Source organism: Rhopilema esculentum, chromosome 4, assembly GCF_057945365.1.
Source record: "Rhopilema esculentum isolate cy_ngs chromosome 4, ASM5794536v1, whole genome shotgun sequence".
In the NCBI taxonomy this organism is placed as follows: Eukaryota; Metazoa; Cnidaria; class Scyphozoa; order Rhizostomeae; family Rhizostomatidae; genus Rhopilema; species Rhopilema esculentum.
Genome location: NC_142818.1, coordinates 11,569,774 through 11,584,339, shown reverse-complemented (window position 1 = coordinate 11,584,339; position 14,566 = coordinate 11,569,774). Strand labels below are relative to the sequence as shown.

The 14,566-nt window shown below is 37.6% G+C and overlaps 1 protein-coding gene across 1 annotated transcript in view; it reads left to right on the top strand.

Moving 5' to 3' along the window:
- The window catches only part of LOC135690980 (uncharacterized), a 109,864-nt gene that overhangs the window by 81,621 nt on the left and 13,677 nt on the right, over window positions 1-14,566 (top strand). Inside the window, exons 27-38 of the mRNA XM_089116004.1 lie at window positions 1,704-1,868; window positions 2,557-2,849; window positions 4,354-4,498; window positions 4,697-4,915; window positions 5,531-5,727; window positions 6,328-6,452; window positions 6,811-7,065; window positions 7,948-8,143; window positions 8,390-8,573; window positions 8,838-9,174; window positions 9,423-9,634; window positions 10,122-10,250. Coding sequence (XP_088972130.1) covers window positions 1,704-1,868; window positions 2,557-2,849; window positions 4,354-4,498; window positions 4,697-4,915; window positions 5,531-5,727; window positions 6,328-6,452; window positions 6,811-7,065; window positions 7,948-8,143; window positions 8,390-8,573; window positions 8,838-9,174; window positions 9,423-9,634; window positions 10,122-10,250 — 2,457 coding nt within the window. The remainder of the gene's footprint in view (window positions 1-1,703; window positions 1,869-2,556; window positions 2,850-4,353; window positions 4,499-4,696; window positions 4,916-5,530; window positions 5,728-6,327; window positions 6,453-6,810; window positions 7,066-7,947; window positions 8,144-8,389; window positions 8,574-8,837; window positions 9,175-9,422; window positions 9,635-10,121; window positions 10,251-14,566) is intronic.

Here is a 14,566-nt window from a genome sequence, read left to right as displayed (position 1 = left end):
TTTTTCCAGATATTTTCCTTCCAGATTGGCCATGATCTTGTTTGCGAGACGTAGCTCCCTTTGTTCAAGCTCGGCACGAATGAAGTCCATGATGGTCGAGGGAGGGCTGTCATGGCGGGGTGCAAAAACACTTTCCCGCTGTTTCTCCTCTTCTTTCCTTTCGACATTACTGTCTTGAGTCTCGTTCTCCATTATAGAAGAGTTTTCATCCACAACCAAGTCAGATATGAAGAATGAGTGCCTCTTCTTCTTCTACAACTGGCTCGAGATGATTATTAGATAACACGGAGTTCTTGAGAAATTCCCGATAAATAGAAACTAAAATGCTAAAGTAGTCCAATCCTAAAAAAATTTGATTCTAAAATGCTTGCCGTGGATCCTGCTCCAATGAGAACGGACTTGGGTGAAAAATTCTGAATACTATTTATTATTTTTAGATATTTGATTACAACTTTTGAAAATCACTTTTACACGTAGTGCTCTCTCGCCTTACACAATCCAGGATATAAACTCTAATGGAATTGTGAAGGACATAGACATTTTTAGAATATGGTCAGCCACAAAACGCTACATATGAAGTTTTATAACGGAAAATTGCCACGTGAAAATGCCCAGTTTTTTCCAAATTTCTAGGGGTCTGGTCACCAAAAATTTTCTCCTCTTTGCCCCACTGATCTTCCATCCCTGGCTACGCCATCGCTTGTTATTTTCTTTACTTTAAAGTTCTTTACAGTAAAATCAGACAGTAGAGAGCGCATGGCACACCAATTTCTATCCCAGGGTGCTATTATTTCAATTCTTCTTGACCACTATCTTAAAAAGCTCAATAGTCTTTGATCTACTGTGCAGAGGAATCTACCTACGAACATCTTCAACTTCACCATCAAATATCTGAACAATACTCTCCCTACGCGCAAAAATCTAAGTCTTTGGAACCTAAGCCAATCATCTGATTGCGAATTCTGCCTTCTTCTCGAAATTTTACTCCATGTCGTTGCAGGCTGCAAAGTTTATCTCGAACAAGGTCGTTATACCTGGCGTCATAATTCTGCTATAAATTTTCTTGCAACCTCCTTGAAAGCAATAGAGGGATCCTCTCTTTTTGCCGATATACCTGGCTTTTCCTCACCATCCATCATAACTGGAGACAATCTGCGCCCAGATCTACTTCTGCGTACAAAGGAAAACATTCTTTATGTTTTGGAACTAACGATAGGATTTGAAACTAACCTTAACTGCAATGCAGAAAGGAAACGTTTAAAATATGCTCGCCTTATCTCAGATCTAAGACCAAGGTTTAAATTTGTCATATTTGTAAATCTCTCCATCGGCTCTCTTGGCATCTTCAGCGACTCATGCAGCTCATTCCTTGAAATGTGTGACTCTCTTTCCATCGATGATCAACACAAACGATATCTTATTTCTAAGCTTTCTACGATATCCATTCGTACCACCTATTACATATTTTGCTGTAGGAACAAAACATGGACTTACCCAGAGCTACTCCCCTTTTAACTTTTTTTTTTCTTTTTTCATTACCACGACTGTAATAGTTTTATTTTGTAAAAACAGGCTAGCCAGTTACAAATTACCTTGTAATAGTGAGATTTGTATTTATTTTTTTAACTGGAATTCAAAATGAAAAGGTTCCATTATTATTATTATTAGTGCTTTTGTTGAGACTATTATGCTCTATCTGTTAGATCCTTGCGCTGCGGGTAACTTCTCAAGGGATGGATACAGCCCTTGCACGCAATGTCCCATTGGCACTTACCAACCCAACACTGGCCGAGTGGTCTGTTATCTCTGTCCCGGCGGAGGAGCATTTGGCGGCAAAACAGGCGCAGCTTCAGTCTCAGAATGTCCAGGTGAGTGGCTTTGCATCAGCCGACTCGTCTGCTGGCTAAGGGGTTAAGCGCGAGTAAAAAGGCAGATAAAAAATATTTTCCAGCTAAAAATACTTCTTGCGTAGCTGCCATTATATTTCTATCTTCTCTAAGTATCTCGTAGCCTGTGTGCAGACTATTATCTTGAAAATCGGCTTACTTTTTGCGTAAGAAATTTCTTTACAAGTTTTGAGAAATGTCATCATAAATAAGGCAGTACAGTTAGAATTTCATATGAATCTTTTGATACTTACAAACGGCCGAAGTGAAGAGTACTTCTATGAAAAGGGCAATTTGCCCCCTTTGCTCGTCCTATCAAATGGCAACAGGGGCGGTTGCCACTACACCACCCTCTCTGGTGTCCCCGATAACAACCCTTTTCTAGGATTTAGAAGTTTTCAGAAAGGTCTTCAAGTCTTGAGTGGGGCAACAATTGCTGTCCTCGTTTCCTTTGTACTGCATTGGTATTAATGCCCTCAGAATTAGAAAAATTGAAAATAATTGATCTTTATTCTGTGATCATAGAGTGATCAACATGTGATCATGAACTTAATTATAGAATCTTGGAACTCTTTAACCTGCCTGTCTTTTTTGCTATTTATCAATTTATCCAATTTCATTATCCATTCACGTACCTTCAATTTACTTCGTGCTTTGTGAACTCTTGCAGCCAACGATTCTTGCTACGCTTCGCCCTGTCAGAACAACGGCACGTGCATTCGTGGTGAATTTGCTTACTCATGTAAGTGTGCAGATGGTTACACTGGCAAAGACTGCAAGATCGAGGTCGATGAATGTGCTTCAGCGCCATGTCAGAATGGGGGCAACTGCACCGATTTAGTGAACTCGTATACCTGTACGTGCCCTCCTGGATATACAGGATTGCGATGCGAGATTGACATTAACGAATGTGAAAGTCAGCCTTGTATGCACGGGGGTACCTGCGTTGATGGCGAAAATTCGGTATGTTCCAGAAAACAGATTGCTATACCTTTGTGTCTTTTCAAACTAACGACCCTTTTGAAAATATGGATCATTTAATATACTTTCCAACCTATAGACCTTCCCATCTATAAACCTAAAAATTTCCGTTCAGATTCTATCTTGAGACCTCACAGCCTTCGTTTAAACTCAAGATTCACTTCCCTCACCCTTCTTCTCCGTGATGTTTGCATCTCTAGAGAGAGCAACAATCTGAAACCGTAATTGCCGGGCCAACGGAACCGGGGGTGACCGGGGGCCATGGTCGCCCAACTTTTCTGCAGACGATAATTACATTTTTTACGCAAAAGTGGAAAGAATTGTAGTCTACCATTCTGTCTGTAACTGTGCCTAGTATTTCTCCTTCAAATATGTTCTTACCTCTAATTTGGTTACTATGTCTTTACCATGGAAGATATATATAAAATCGAACATTGTCTAAGTTGTTCAACGATGAACTACTTGGCTAAAATAAAAAAACTTAGTGCCAGTACAAAAGGATGGGGTTTTGTTTTTTCTATGGCCTAATCTTTTGCTTTTAAGGTCTATTTGTTAACGGAAGTTTCTCCAAATTTTTACAATAAGAGAGAAATCAGTTGTTACAGAGAAAACCTGCTAGCGAGAAAATTTTTGAGAATATGAAAAATATATAATCAGCAGATATTTTCTTTCAAAGTAATGTCAGCAAGAATGCTTCAAAGTTTGACTGTACAAATGAGCCATTTCTGCTAAGGAAGAGAAAATCTAGATGTAATTATAAATCTAGATGTAATTATATATTCTATTACAGCTCGTTTTGAACTGCACAGTATGAAAGCTTTTTTGCTAAAGCACTTTATTCCCGAAAAATTTAAGAAAAGAGAAAGTATAATATTCCAACTTTAAACCGTTTTTTTTATTTCTAAGTTAAAGTTTTTGTGTAAATTTTTCAATATTAAGTTTAACTGTGTCTCATTTTTTTCCTCCATCCTATTATGGTTTCTTTTGTAATCTATAAAAAAGTTTCATTTCAAGCTACATTAAAAATGTTATTCTAAAACTTTGCAAGTCCTGCCTTAATCATATAAGCATTTCAAAAGACGAAAACATGGGCATATTGATAAAAACTTGAAAATATTGCCTCAATTTTCCTCCAGTTAAAATCTCCTTAAGCTATGGTTTCTGGCCATCCTAAGATGCCGTATTTATAAAAATTATTTTTCCTTAACCCTTTTAAAACTTTTATAATTTGGCCCTTCTACCTTCAAATACGTTTCACCAGCCCTGAATTTACAGTTTATTTTTAAACTCAAAAGCAAAAGAACGATAAACTAGCACACAATAGGTAATAAAATATTTCAAAAAGGTGTAAGACATCCATTTAAAACTGAGAGAGAGAGAGCTATCTAGGCCGGATTTCCGAATATGCTTTTTCCTGATGCAGCGTATGCAATTCAAAGGTGGGACGTAACCATATGATACTGATTTGTTTCTCAACTCGTTTCAGGTGACATGCATTTGCAAACCTGGCCTGACAGGGGAATTCTGCCAAACAGACATCAACGAGTGTGCTTCTAGTCCATGTCAAAACGGAGCGACTTGTCTCAACTTGGTGAACCGTTATTTATGTCTCTGTTCGTCTGGCTATTATGGTATGGTTACTTTGAGGAATTCGACGATGCTTCATTTCTAATTACTTCAGCTTCCCCTTTTAATTCTACAAAAGAGATATATTATCCTACCCTAGCAATGCCAGATTAAGTAACCTGTGCACTAAGCTCATTTTTTCAATCAAACAATTTAGAAAAAGCGAATTGAAATATAAAATTAACAGAGGTATCATTTCTTAGGAGTAAACTGTGAAAATGAGACTGATGAGTGTTTGTCGAAGCCTTGCCGAAACAATGCAACATGTATTGATCAGGTGAACAATTTTAAGTGTGATTGCCAACCCGGGTTTGCAGGCAAAATCTGTGAAGTGGATATCAATGAGTGCTTGGGTGAACCATGCACCAATAATGGAACTTGTTTGGACAAAGTTAATGGCTATCAATGTATCTGCCAGGCAGGTTTGTGAAAGATCCTTTTTTTCGTTTCTTTGACTTTCTGGATAAAATTTCATCCTGAAAGTTGTTTATGGTAGATAGTGTTTTTGTATTACTGATTTTTCAAAGTAAGAGGTATTTGTTTGTGATCTTTTAGGCTTTTTAGTCAAAATTCATAAATAGGAAGCTTTTTATATCGTTTTTACTTTGAATTCTGTTTGTGCCAATTAGTGTCCTAGTTACTTCTTACTATTTAGTTACTCTAACTAGTTACTTACAATTACTTCAACGTCCAAAACAAGCAATTTTCAATTCTTTTTATCATCAATCCTTAATTTTTACTATCAGTCTTTTATTTCTACATCCACATGTGCTCCTAATCGCATAAGGTTAAGGGTATAAAGGATAAAATTTATTCCGAAAATAGATCTGAAATCGTTGAATATAGCATACAATTTTTCAACAATTTTGAAAATTTTTCAGCGCCCCCACTGTCAGCTGACCCTCCTTGAAATTTTCTCTGGATCCGCCTCTTCTCCTACTACCCGTACTTGTAGAAATGTTTCGATTTAGAATTGCTGGCCAAGATTTCAACATCGAGATAGAAATCGAAAGAAAAAATGTGTTGTTTTTCTTCAGGGTATACCGGGAAGAATTGTTCAATTTACATCGATGGGTGTGCCACAACACCTTGTAAAAACGGTGGATCCTGTACAGAACAAGTTAATAGCTTTGAATGCACTTGTTTGGCTGGATATACTGGAAAACGATGTCAAATTGATATCGATGAATGCGCCTCAAGTCCTTGCAGGAATAACGCTACTTGTGTTGACCAGGTTCGTTGCTTTCGTATCGTGTATGATTGTTATAGATCATGTAATGTGATAATCAGTGTCAATCACCATCATCAAATCAATCGTCAGGAATCATTATTATTTTCGAATCAATCATTAATTGGCATTAAAACAATCATTCTTCATCATCAATCATAAGTACTGTTGATTAGCTCTGTACCCTATACTTGGGCCCGTTCGCACTATGTTTTGACATAAGTTTGACAAAGTTGATAATCTGACGGTAATTAAGGGAGCATCTTTAAATCTGACAAACTTTGTAAGATTCCCGTTCGCACTGACAACTACAATGTAATGAATGGGGTAACATTACGTTGTCATTCGTGACACTTTATGGATGGCAGTCTACAAGCTCTTAAATTTTATTCTGTTGTGACTTAGATTGCTCATTAATGTTAGAATAGACGAGGAAAACACTGCACATTTAGCGCTGGCTCTTGCTTCTGTCCCAAATGCAGTTTCAGTTATAAATCAGCAACAAAGCAATCTTATTTTGGCTGTAACATCGTAGGTCACTTTTAAGCTCTGCAATCAATTGTATCTTGGCATCTTATTAATGAAACGATTTCTCTCATTCTCCAGGTGAATTCATACAACTGTACTTGTCGTCCTGGATTCTACGGCGATCATTGTGAAAATGAGACAAATGAATGCGTTCCAAATCCCTGTGTCCACAGTGACTGCGTAGATTTAGTTGCTGACTACAGGTAAATGCACTAAAATCATACCGTTATTAAAAGCTAGTTTCTTAATAATGGCACCTTCATTTTTACTTCAGCACTTAAACGATGTTCAAAACAGCAGAGTTTTTCCTCATTTATTACTTAATAGTAAAATCTATCCATTTTGCCAAGACCAGCGCAAGTGATAGTGTGGTTTAGTTTCCTGTTTGCCGAACCTTATTGTTGCCTCATAAGAAGTTGCCTCACAAGTCTAGTTTTATTTTCCCTTTATATATTTTTGTCGTTTTTTCGAATATAGCTACTTGCTCAAGCTAACCGCATCATTTTGCTTAGATATGCTAATTGTATTGAATCGGTTATTGGTATTCAAAATATTTGATAGATGTGATTGTATGGCTGGTTTCACTGGGAAAGACTGCGATCATAATATCGACGACTGCGCGTCACTTCCGTGTCAGAATTCTGGGAATTGTACGGATTTCGTTAATGGCTATAACTGCACATGTGCACCAGGATATACTGGTGTAAACTGTGAGACTGACGTCAATGAATGTAGCCCTGATTCATGCCGTGGAAATGCTTACAACTGCACAGACCTGAGCAATGGAGTTTACTGTAACTGCAAACCAGGGTATAGGTAGGTACTGTGTTAATATCAAAAGTAAATTAACTAAAGCATTTTACTTAGAAATAGATCTTTAAGAACTCGTGATTGCTGCTTGCACCAAGAATTATCTTTAGATCAGTGGCGTTGTGGCTAGGCGGGACACAGGGAAATTTCCCGGTGGGCTCCTTTTAAGTGAGTTTGTAAAACCCCGAAAAATATCTAATATGAATAAAATCCTTGGTGAGAAAACACCTCACTTACACGTAGAAACAAGTTTACAGTTCAGAATAAGAGGAGGTCAACATATACAAACAGGCCCCTGCGAAAGAGATGCATGGAATAAGAACAGGACCGCCAAGAGGGGTACAAGTAGGGCAAAGTGCCGCAGCGCCTCGGGTTTCTTGTTATTCACATCGATGTGCATTTTGATGCAATGGTCACCCTTTCTTTCCAAAACGTTTGTCACTACAGTTTTAGCATTACTACTTTCCTCCAAATTTTTTTCTAAAAATCAATAATCGATGTTTTCTCAATGGTCTATTCCTCGAATGGTCTATTCTGAACGGTATGGTAATTTTGTAAATTTTTGTCTACGAGATGCATTTTTAGCCATTCTAGAAGGCTTAATTTCAAAAAACATTTTCGCGTCGGACCCAACAATGGTTGGTCCTCCTATGCTACTAGACTTGATTCTTAGCCCCCCCCCCCTTTTAATTTCGTGGTGCCGTTTCTGCTTAAAAGGACTATGGTTAGAGAAAAGGGGATACACCCCAAATAAAAATAGCGACGAGCTTTTAGAGACGACAAAAACTGGCGTCTTTTTAATTTTTTGTTGGTGCATGGTTTCCAGGTACATACCATTTTAGGTGACCTGTGGTATTGTCGTCAGATTGAATGCTTTATCTCTTACAGAGGACGATCATGCGAGATTGAGATAGACTACTGCACGCCAAATCCCTGTTTGTACAACAGTACATGCATGAATGTAAAAGATTCAGCCTCGTTCAAGTGTAATTGTACCGATGGATATATCGGTGACACTTGCGGAATCGAGATTAATGAGTGTGCGTCGAATCCATGCCAGAATGGAGGAATTTGCGTTGACCTGGTATAAATTATAGTAATTTTCCATTGAACATATATAGTATTACAAAGAAGAACTGCTCTTTATAGTGTTGATAAGTAATGGTAAGAAATCGTAAGAAATTTTTGAATTTCATGATCAACAAAATTGAAGTTCCGATTTAATTATTGCCATGCACACTATTTTGAAAAGAAAGTCCCGGTTTCCAATCAGCTTCAAGCCTACAACAGTCAATAATCTCATTAAAAAGCTATTTTCATATCTCTACAGGTTGCAGCATACACTTGTAACTGCACGCTAGGCTTTTCTGGTTCTAATTGTGAAATCAATATTGATGACTGCATTGTACGTAATGGCTCTCTCCCATGCCTCAATGGTGGTGTCTGCTTAGATGGCATCAACTCCTTCCGATGCCAATGCCCAATTACACATACTGGGCAAAGATGCCAGAAAGGTAATCCATCTTTTATATCTCCTATAGAATATGTTGTTGCTGCTGCTGTTATTGTTGTTAATGTTGTTGCTGTTGTTGTTGTTGTTGTTGCTTCTGTTGTTACTGCTGTTGTTATTGTGCTCATGTGATGAAATGTGAGAATTTTCTTCCCAATCGTCAATTCTTATGCATGTTCAGCAGTGGTTCATTTTTAAGCTCAGCAATGAATATTTATCGTTTTAGTGCGTTTTACTGATACTAACTACTTCATTGTGTTTATCACAGCGAAATCAGCGACGTTTGACCTTCGTTTTCATGCCGGAAGTGGCTCGTATTTGAGTTACATGAACTTCAGCAGTGTACCGGCGGTTACAGTAGCAAGTTGGGTGCGTTTCCTCAGAAAGACCTCGGCTGGCACATTCTTAATGCTAACAAACATGGTCAACACATCATATCATGATATTTTGCTTGAAATCCAAGATAGATTCGTACGATTTACTCCATCGAACGGCAGTCGAGTGACTCATCCGTTTGCAAAGCCTTTGAATGACGGTCTATGGCACCACGTTATTGTATCAATTGAACCAACAAGTGGAAGCGTGCAAGTCTACAAGGATACAGAGTAAGTGTAGCTTGTACCAAACTAAGATAAGTGGAAAAATATATTTGACACTGACATCGCTTTAAACCTATTTAAGCCGGAAGATTATTATAAATCTGATGTATTATTTTTTCAAATGTCAGCCCTAAGCTTTATCATACATCTTCTTTTCTTTTGAGATTTCTGATGGATAAGCCATCAACACTGCTCTTTAAAAAAATGCAATTTTGGTTTACATGCCTTAGTTGTAAAACATTTTTTTATTTCAGGGTTGTTTTTAACTCGATTGAGAATAGCATGAAAAATAGAAAACTATTTGACCCAAAAGGCATGCTAATACTCGGTCAGGAAATGTTGAACATGGGGTCAGTTCTAAGCAACTCCTTTGCGGGTGAAATTGGCCAGGTTGGCATTTGGAACAGAGTCCTGAGCTCTGCTGAAAGATCTGCCTTGACAGCAAACTGTTCTACAAACCTCACAGGTATGCCATTTTGCTATTCAAGTTAGTGTTCAAGACAAATAGAAACTTGCAATCTGCTTTTTGTTCTCATATAACGATGGGGTGCTTTTTCAATTTTCCTTTACTGTAATCTATTAGACAATGGCTGAGTAAGTCAAAGGGTGTTTTTAGAGCCTTGTTTAATACTAAAATGCTGTTAGGCTACGGCTGCATTGCTTTACAATATCTCACTTATTACTTTTTCCGCTGTTTTCTGCGTAAAATCATCTTCTTCAATCCTCTTCTACCTTTCTCTTCTATGTTGTCTCCCTTATATTATTTTCTACTTTACCGTGCACTCAGAATACAAATTGAATCTCATTTAAATGTTTCTTTGGATACTTCATTTTGAGTACTTCATTTATGATTGGTATCTTAAATAGGTCACATTTGTCAACTTTTAATGTTTGTGCTCATCCCCTTGGTGTCCTGATGAAGTTTTTCGATGTGCTTTCCACTCTAATTGCAGATACGTTGCGTTCGTGGATTCACCTCAATGAATTTAAAGGACCCAATGTTACGATCATGGAGCCAGCAACATGTGGTAGCAACACGTGTCCGCCATCTTTCATAGGACAGTTCTGTGAGACTGAAATTGGTTAGTTTAACATATTTTGTACGAAATCGATTGAACAGGTAACTCTTGAAATCGGCAGAATCCGTTGGTTTTAAGCAGCCTCGAATAGTTCTTAAAGGTCATACGAAGCGAAAAATGATTTTTACACCGGAAAATGAGTAAACAAGCAAGCGAAAAATGAGCTTTTTTCGCTTTCTTGTTTACAATGAGGAAACGATAACGAAATGGGAGTAACCTCTTCACATCCCCATCCTCTTAGGATAAACTTATGTACGAATAGAACAACTAAAGAAAGGAACGATATTGTTATAAGATAGCGGGAAAATCCCAGTCCAAAAAAAGAAAACATTAAGAAGTCCGGGACTTCATTGACTGCGGCGAGGTTGAACAGCAGACTGTTCAGCTTCCTCTCTGTTAAGTCGGCGATCATCATTTACTGGCTGAATGTTCGGATCAATTCGAGTTTGTACTGTAATAAAGTCATTATCATCGGAATCGGCATTTGAAAATCTCATAAGCGAGTCGGTCCAGGCAAGTCACACGATTCTAAACGGTTGAAATGAGCGACAGTTTCTTTGCCTGTATATTGGTTTCTTAAGCAATAATCGGAGTCAAAACGTTTTATGACTTGTTAAGGACCAGTAAGTTTAGAGTCGAATCCACGTGCTCTATTATTGCGAACTAATACAAAGTCTCCTTACTCAAATTTTCACTGCGATCGGTTTCTCAAGTCATATTCTTTCTTCTGTTTCTGTTGGCTCTCTTCAATATTTGGCAAGGCTACGTTTTTAAGTGTTGCTAAACGATCTCTAGGTCATTTGTAATATTTTTTCATTATATAATTTTTATACAGGTTAAAGGTTCATATATATATATATTTTTTCAACCTGACCTGTTTAAAAGACTAAAAAAGCACTAATACTAATAACAAAAGAAATTTACTAAAATATCCTAATTTACAATATTATATAAAACTAAGGCTATAAAAAGAGAACGTAAAGATGAAATAAAAGTTGTCCCCGATTATAGCTGTTCTTTGAAGGTTTTCAGGGAGGGGGCCTATTTAGTAGCTCTTTCTAGACTGTTCCACAGTTTTGAACCGCAATAAGAAAATACCTTTTGGCCATTTATCATTTTTAGCAGCGGTATCTTAGAATCAGTTTCTGTCGATATAAATATAACGCACTATCATCATAAGTCCAGTCTTGAAAGTTGGCCTGTTTCTCAACCGAAGAAAGCAGTCTGGGAGGTCTCCCATACAGAAGTTTAAATGGCAAGACGCCAGTTGAGACAAGTTTCATTATTCTCATTGCTAATAAAGCTGTCGGTGAATTCGAATCCCGATAACTTTGTTCTTTATCAGTTGACTTACGAAGAAGAGACTTAAGTGTTGCGTTGGAACTTTCTGTTAATCCATCACACTGAGGTTGATACGCTGTAGTTTTGCGATGTCCGAAGTGATTGCAGACGGCGTTAAATAGATGCGGAGTAAAATTAGCGCCCTGATCAGTGAGCACAATTGATGGAGAACCATGTCGCGAGCATAAATCTTCGAAAAAAGCGCTGACTGTCTTAGTTTTCTTATCAAGAATAGCATAGGCCTCAACATTTTCGTAAAGTAGTCAACAATGTTGAGAATGTATCGATTACCTTTAGCAGTAATTTTCAGTGGACCTATTATGTCCATGGCAACCATATTAAATGGAATTGGTACTACTTCGATTGGTTTCATAGCCCATTGAGAGTTAGGAATGACTTTATTCTTCTGACAAGTAATACAGTTTTTACAGAATATTTAAACATGTTGATAGAAGTGTTGCCAATAAATTTCTTCCTGGACGCGAGCAAACGTTTTCTTTATACCGAGGTGGCCTACGTCATTGTGTGACATACCCATAATTTCTAAGCGTAAGCTAACTAGAGGAACAATTTGATATTTATCAAGCCCCCTAACTTTTTTCACTTTATTTAATGTTGGTTTACAAAATGATAGCTAATAAACAGCTAATTATCATCAATCCATTCTCTACAGAAGAGTTCATCGTAAAGTTCAATGTATTCACATGCTGCATTAAATTTCCTTAAAGCATTTTGATGCGTAAGCAATTATACATACTGTTCCATCGTCCTTATCTTGTTACAGGGTAGCACCAGTACCATTGTCACTTGCATCGCAATAAACAATAAAATCACGGTTAATTTCAGGGTAGCATAGAACAAGTGGCGAAGTAAGCGATTTCTTCAGGAGATCGAAGGAATCTTGGCATTTGGGTGTCCATTGCCATTTTTACATCTTTCTGCAACAGTTTATTCAACGAGTGGAGCAGCGCACTAGCGTTTGGAATGTGTTTCGGTAGTATCCTATCATGCCAATAAAACGACGTAGCTCATGAATATTTGTAGGTGGTGGCAGGGCGCTATTAGTCTGATTCTTCTTTGGGTCCACTTCAATTCCTTTATTTGAGATGACAAAACCGAGATACTTGACTGAGTGAGCAGCTATAAAACGTTTCACCCTTTAGTTTTAATCCGGCTTTACGCATTATTTGGAAAACTTCTTCCAACTCCTGTAAATGCTCCTTGAATCCTTCCCATATATCAGAATATCGTCAATGTATGCCCTAGCACGTTTACCAATGGCTTCTCTAAACAACTGTGACATATGTCACTGAAATGTTGCAACCACATTAGACAGGCCAAATGACATGTTTTCAATCTGGTAATGTCCGCCTGACGCTACAGTTTTAGGCTTACTGTGTTGCTCAACCTTAACTTGCAAATACCCACTAGGTAGATCTAATGTGCTTAAGTATTGGTGTCCTGCAAGGTCATCTATCATGTCTTCCACTCGTGGTAGATGGTAAGCGTCTTTTGTCGTTGTATCGTTAAGACGGCAAAAGGCAACACAGAGCCGCCAGTCTCCAGACTTTTTCTTTACAAGTACAATAGGACTTGACCAGGGAGAATCACTTTCTGTTATAACACCAGCAGAAAGCATGTCATTATTTTGTTTGTCAACAACAGGTCGTAATGAAACAGGTAGTCTTCTAGGTGATTGTTTAATTGGTAGCGCATTACCTGTTTCGATTTTGTGTTAAACTACATTTGTCTGACCAAGATCAAGTACGCTTTTAGAGAAAATGTCTTTGTACTGTTGCAAAAGTTTGTCAATTTTGTTACGTTGCTCTGGCGAAAGTTCTCCAATGTTTGTGGGCGTGGTTGAACTACCGCTATCAACCTTTATTGTTTCTACTGGACAATCGATATACTCAGGCTCGATTTCATTAATGTACCGAAGTTTGTCCCTTTGTACAGTTTAACTGGGGCTAAATCCAGGGTTCATTATTTGCACAGGTATTTGGCTAATAACTGGAGAAACGATTACTCTAGCAATCAAAACACCTTTTTCCATCATATTATGGGCTGGTTCCAAAACTGCTTCAGTAGGAAACAGGGTTTGAATCACTCCATGTATTAATAACCCATGATGGGGTGGTACAGTTTTGTCCTCAGGTAGAGAGACTTTCCTTACATGTGCATTTTCAAGATCACGCAGCTCTAAAGGAATTACAGTATCATGTGCACATCTTACAGGCCTATCCAATTTCTCCCGTCCTCTTGTCGTGTCCTGTCCTGGTAGGGCCGCCAAAAATATGTGGTGAAGTTGACAAATAATCACAACAAATAACGAATATCTTTAACCAATAAATCCAACCAATTCATATTCAAATTTATCTTAAAACGAATATATAAAATCTCTCTCTAAAATGTCTCTTCCTCCATAATTTCACTGACCTAATTACACGTGCTACTTTAATAGACAGGGAGGGGGGGTAACCTACCTACAATAACGAAACGATAACGAAACTTGGGTAATCTCTTCACGCATGGCCGAGAATGTACCAATTTCCAAAGAAGTCAGGATTGTATTGTCATCCCGTTCAACTTTTTTGGTAACTTTTGCCTCATTAGTATTGTCTAATGTAAAATTTTACGAGGATTTTGAAAATCAGTGTTGTAATTTCGAAAAATGTCATTTTCGTGTCATTATGACATCATAATGATGTCATTTTGCATATTTACTGCTTTTTTGGTAAAGTGTCTAGAATGTCTTGGCAATTCTTGTGAATTTAGGCCAAAATAGGCAAAATTGCACAGAGAATTTGATAATCAATGTCGCAACTTCGAAAATTTCATCTCATTCTCATTTTGACGTCATAATGACGTTATTCTGCATATTATGCGAGCTAAAATGAGGAACCTGGAATCCTTTTGCAAAGCTGACGTTTACTTATGAGCAATTTTGCAACGAATATAATTTCAACTACAATTACAAA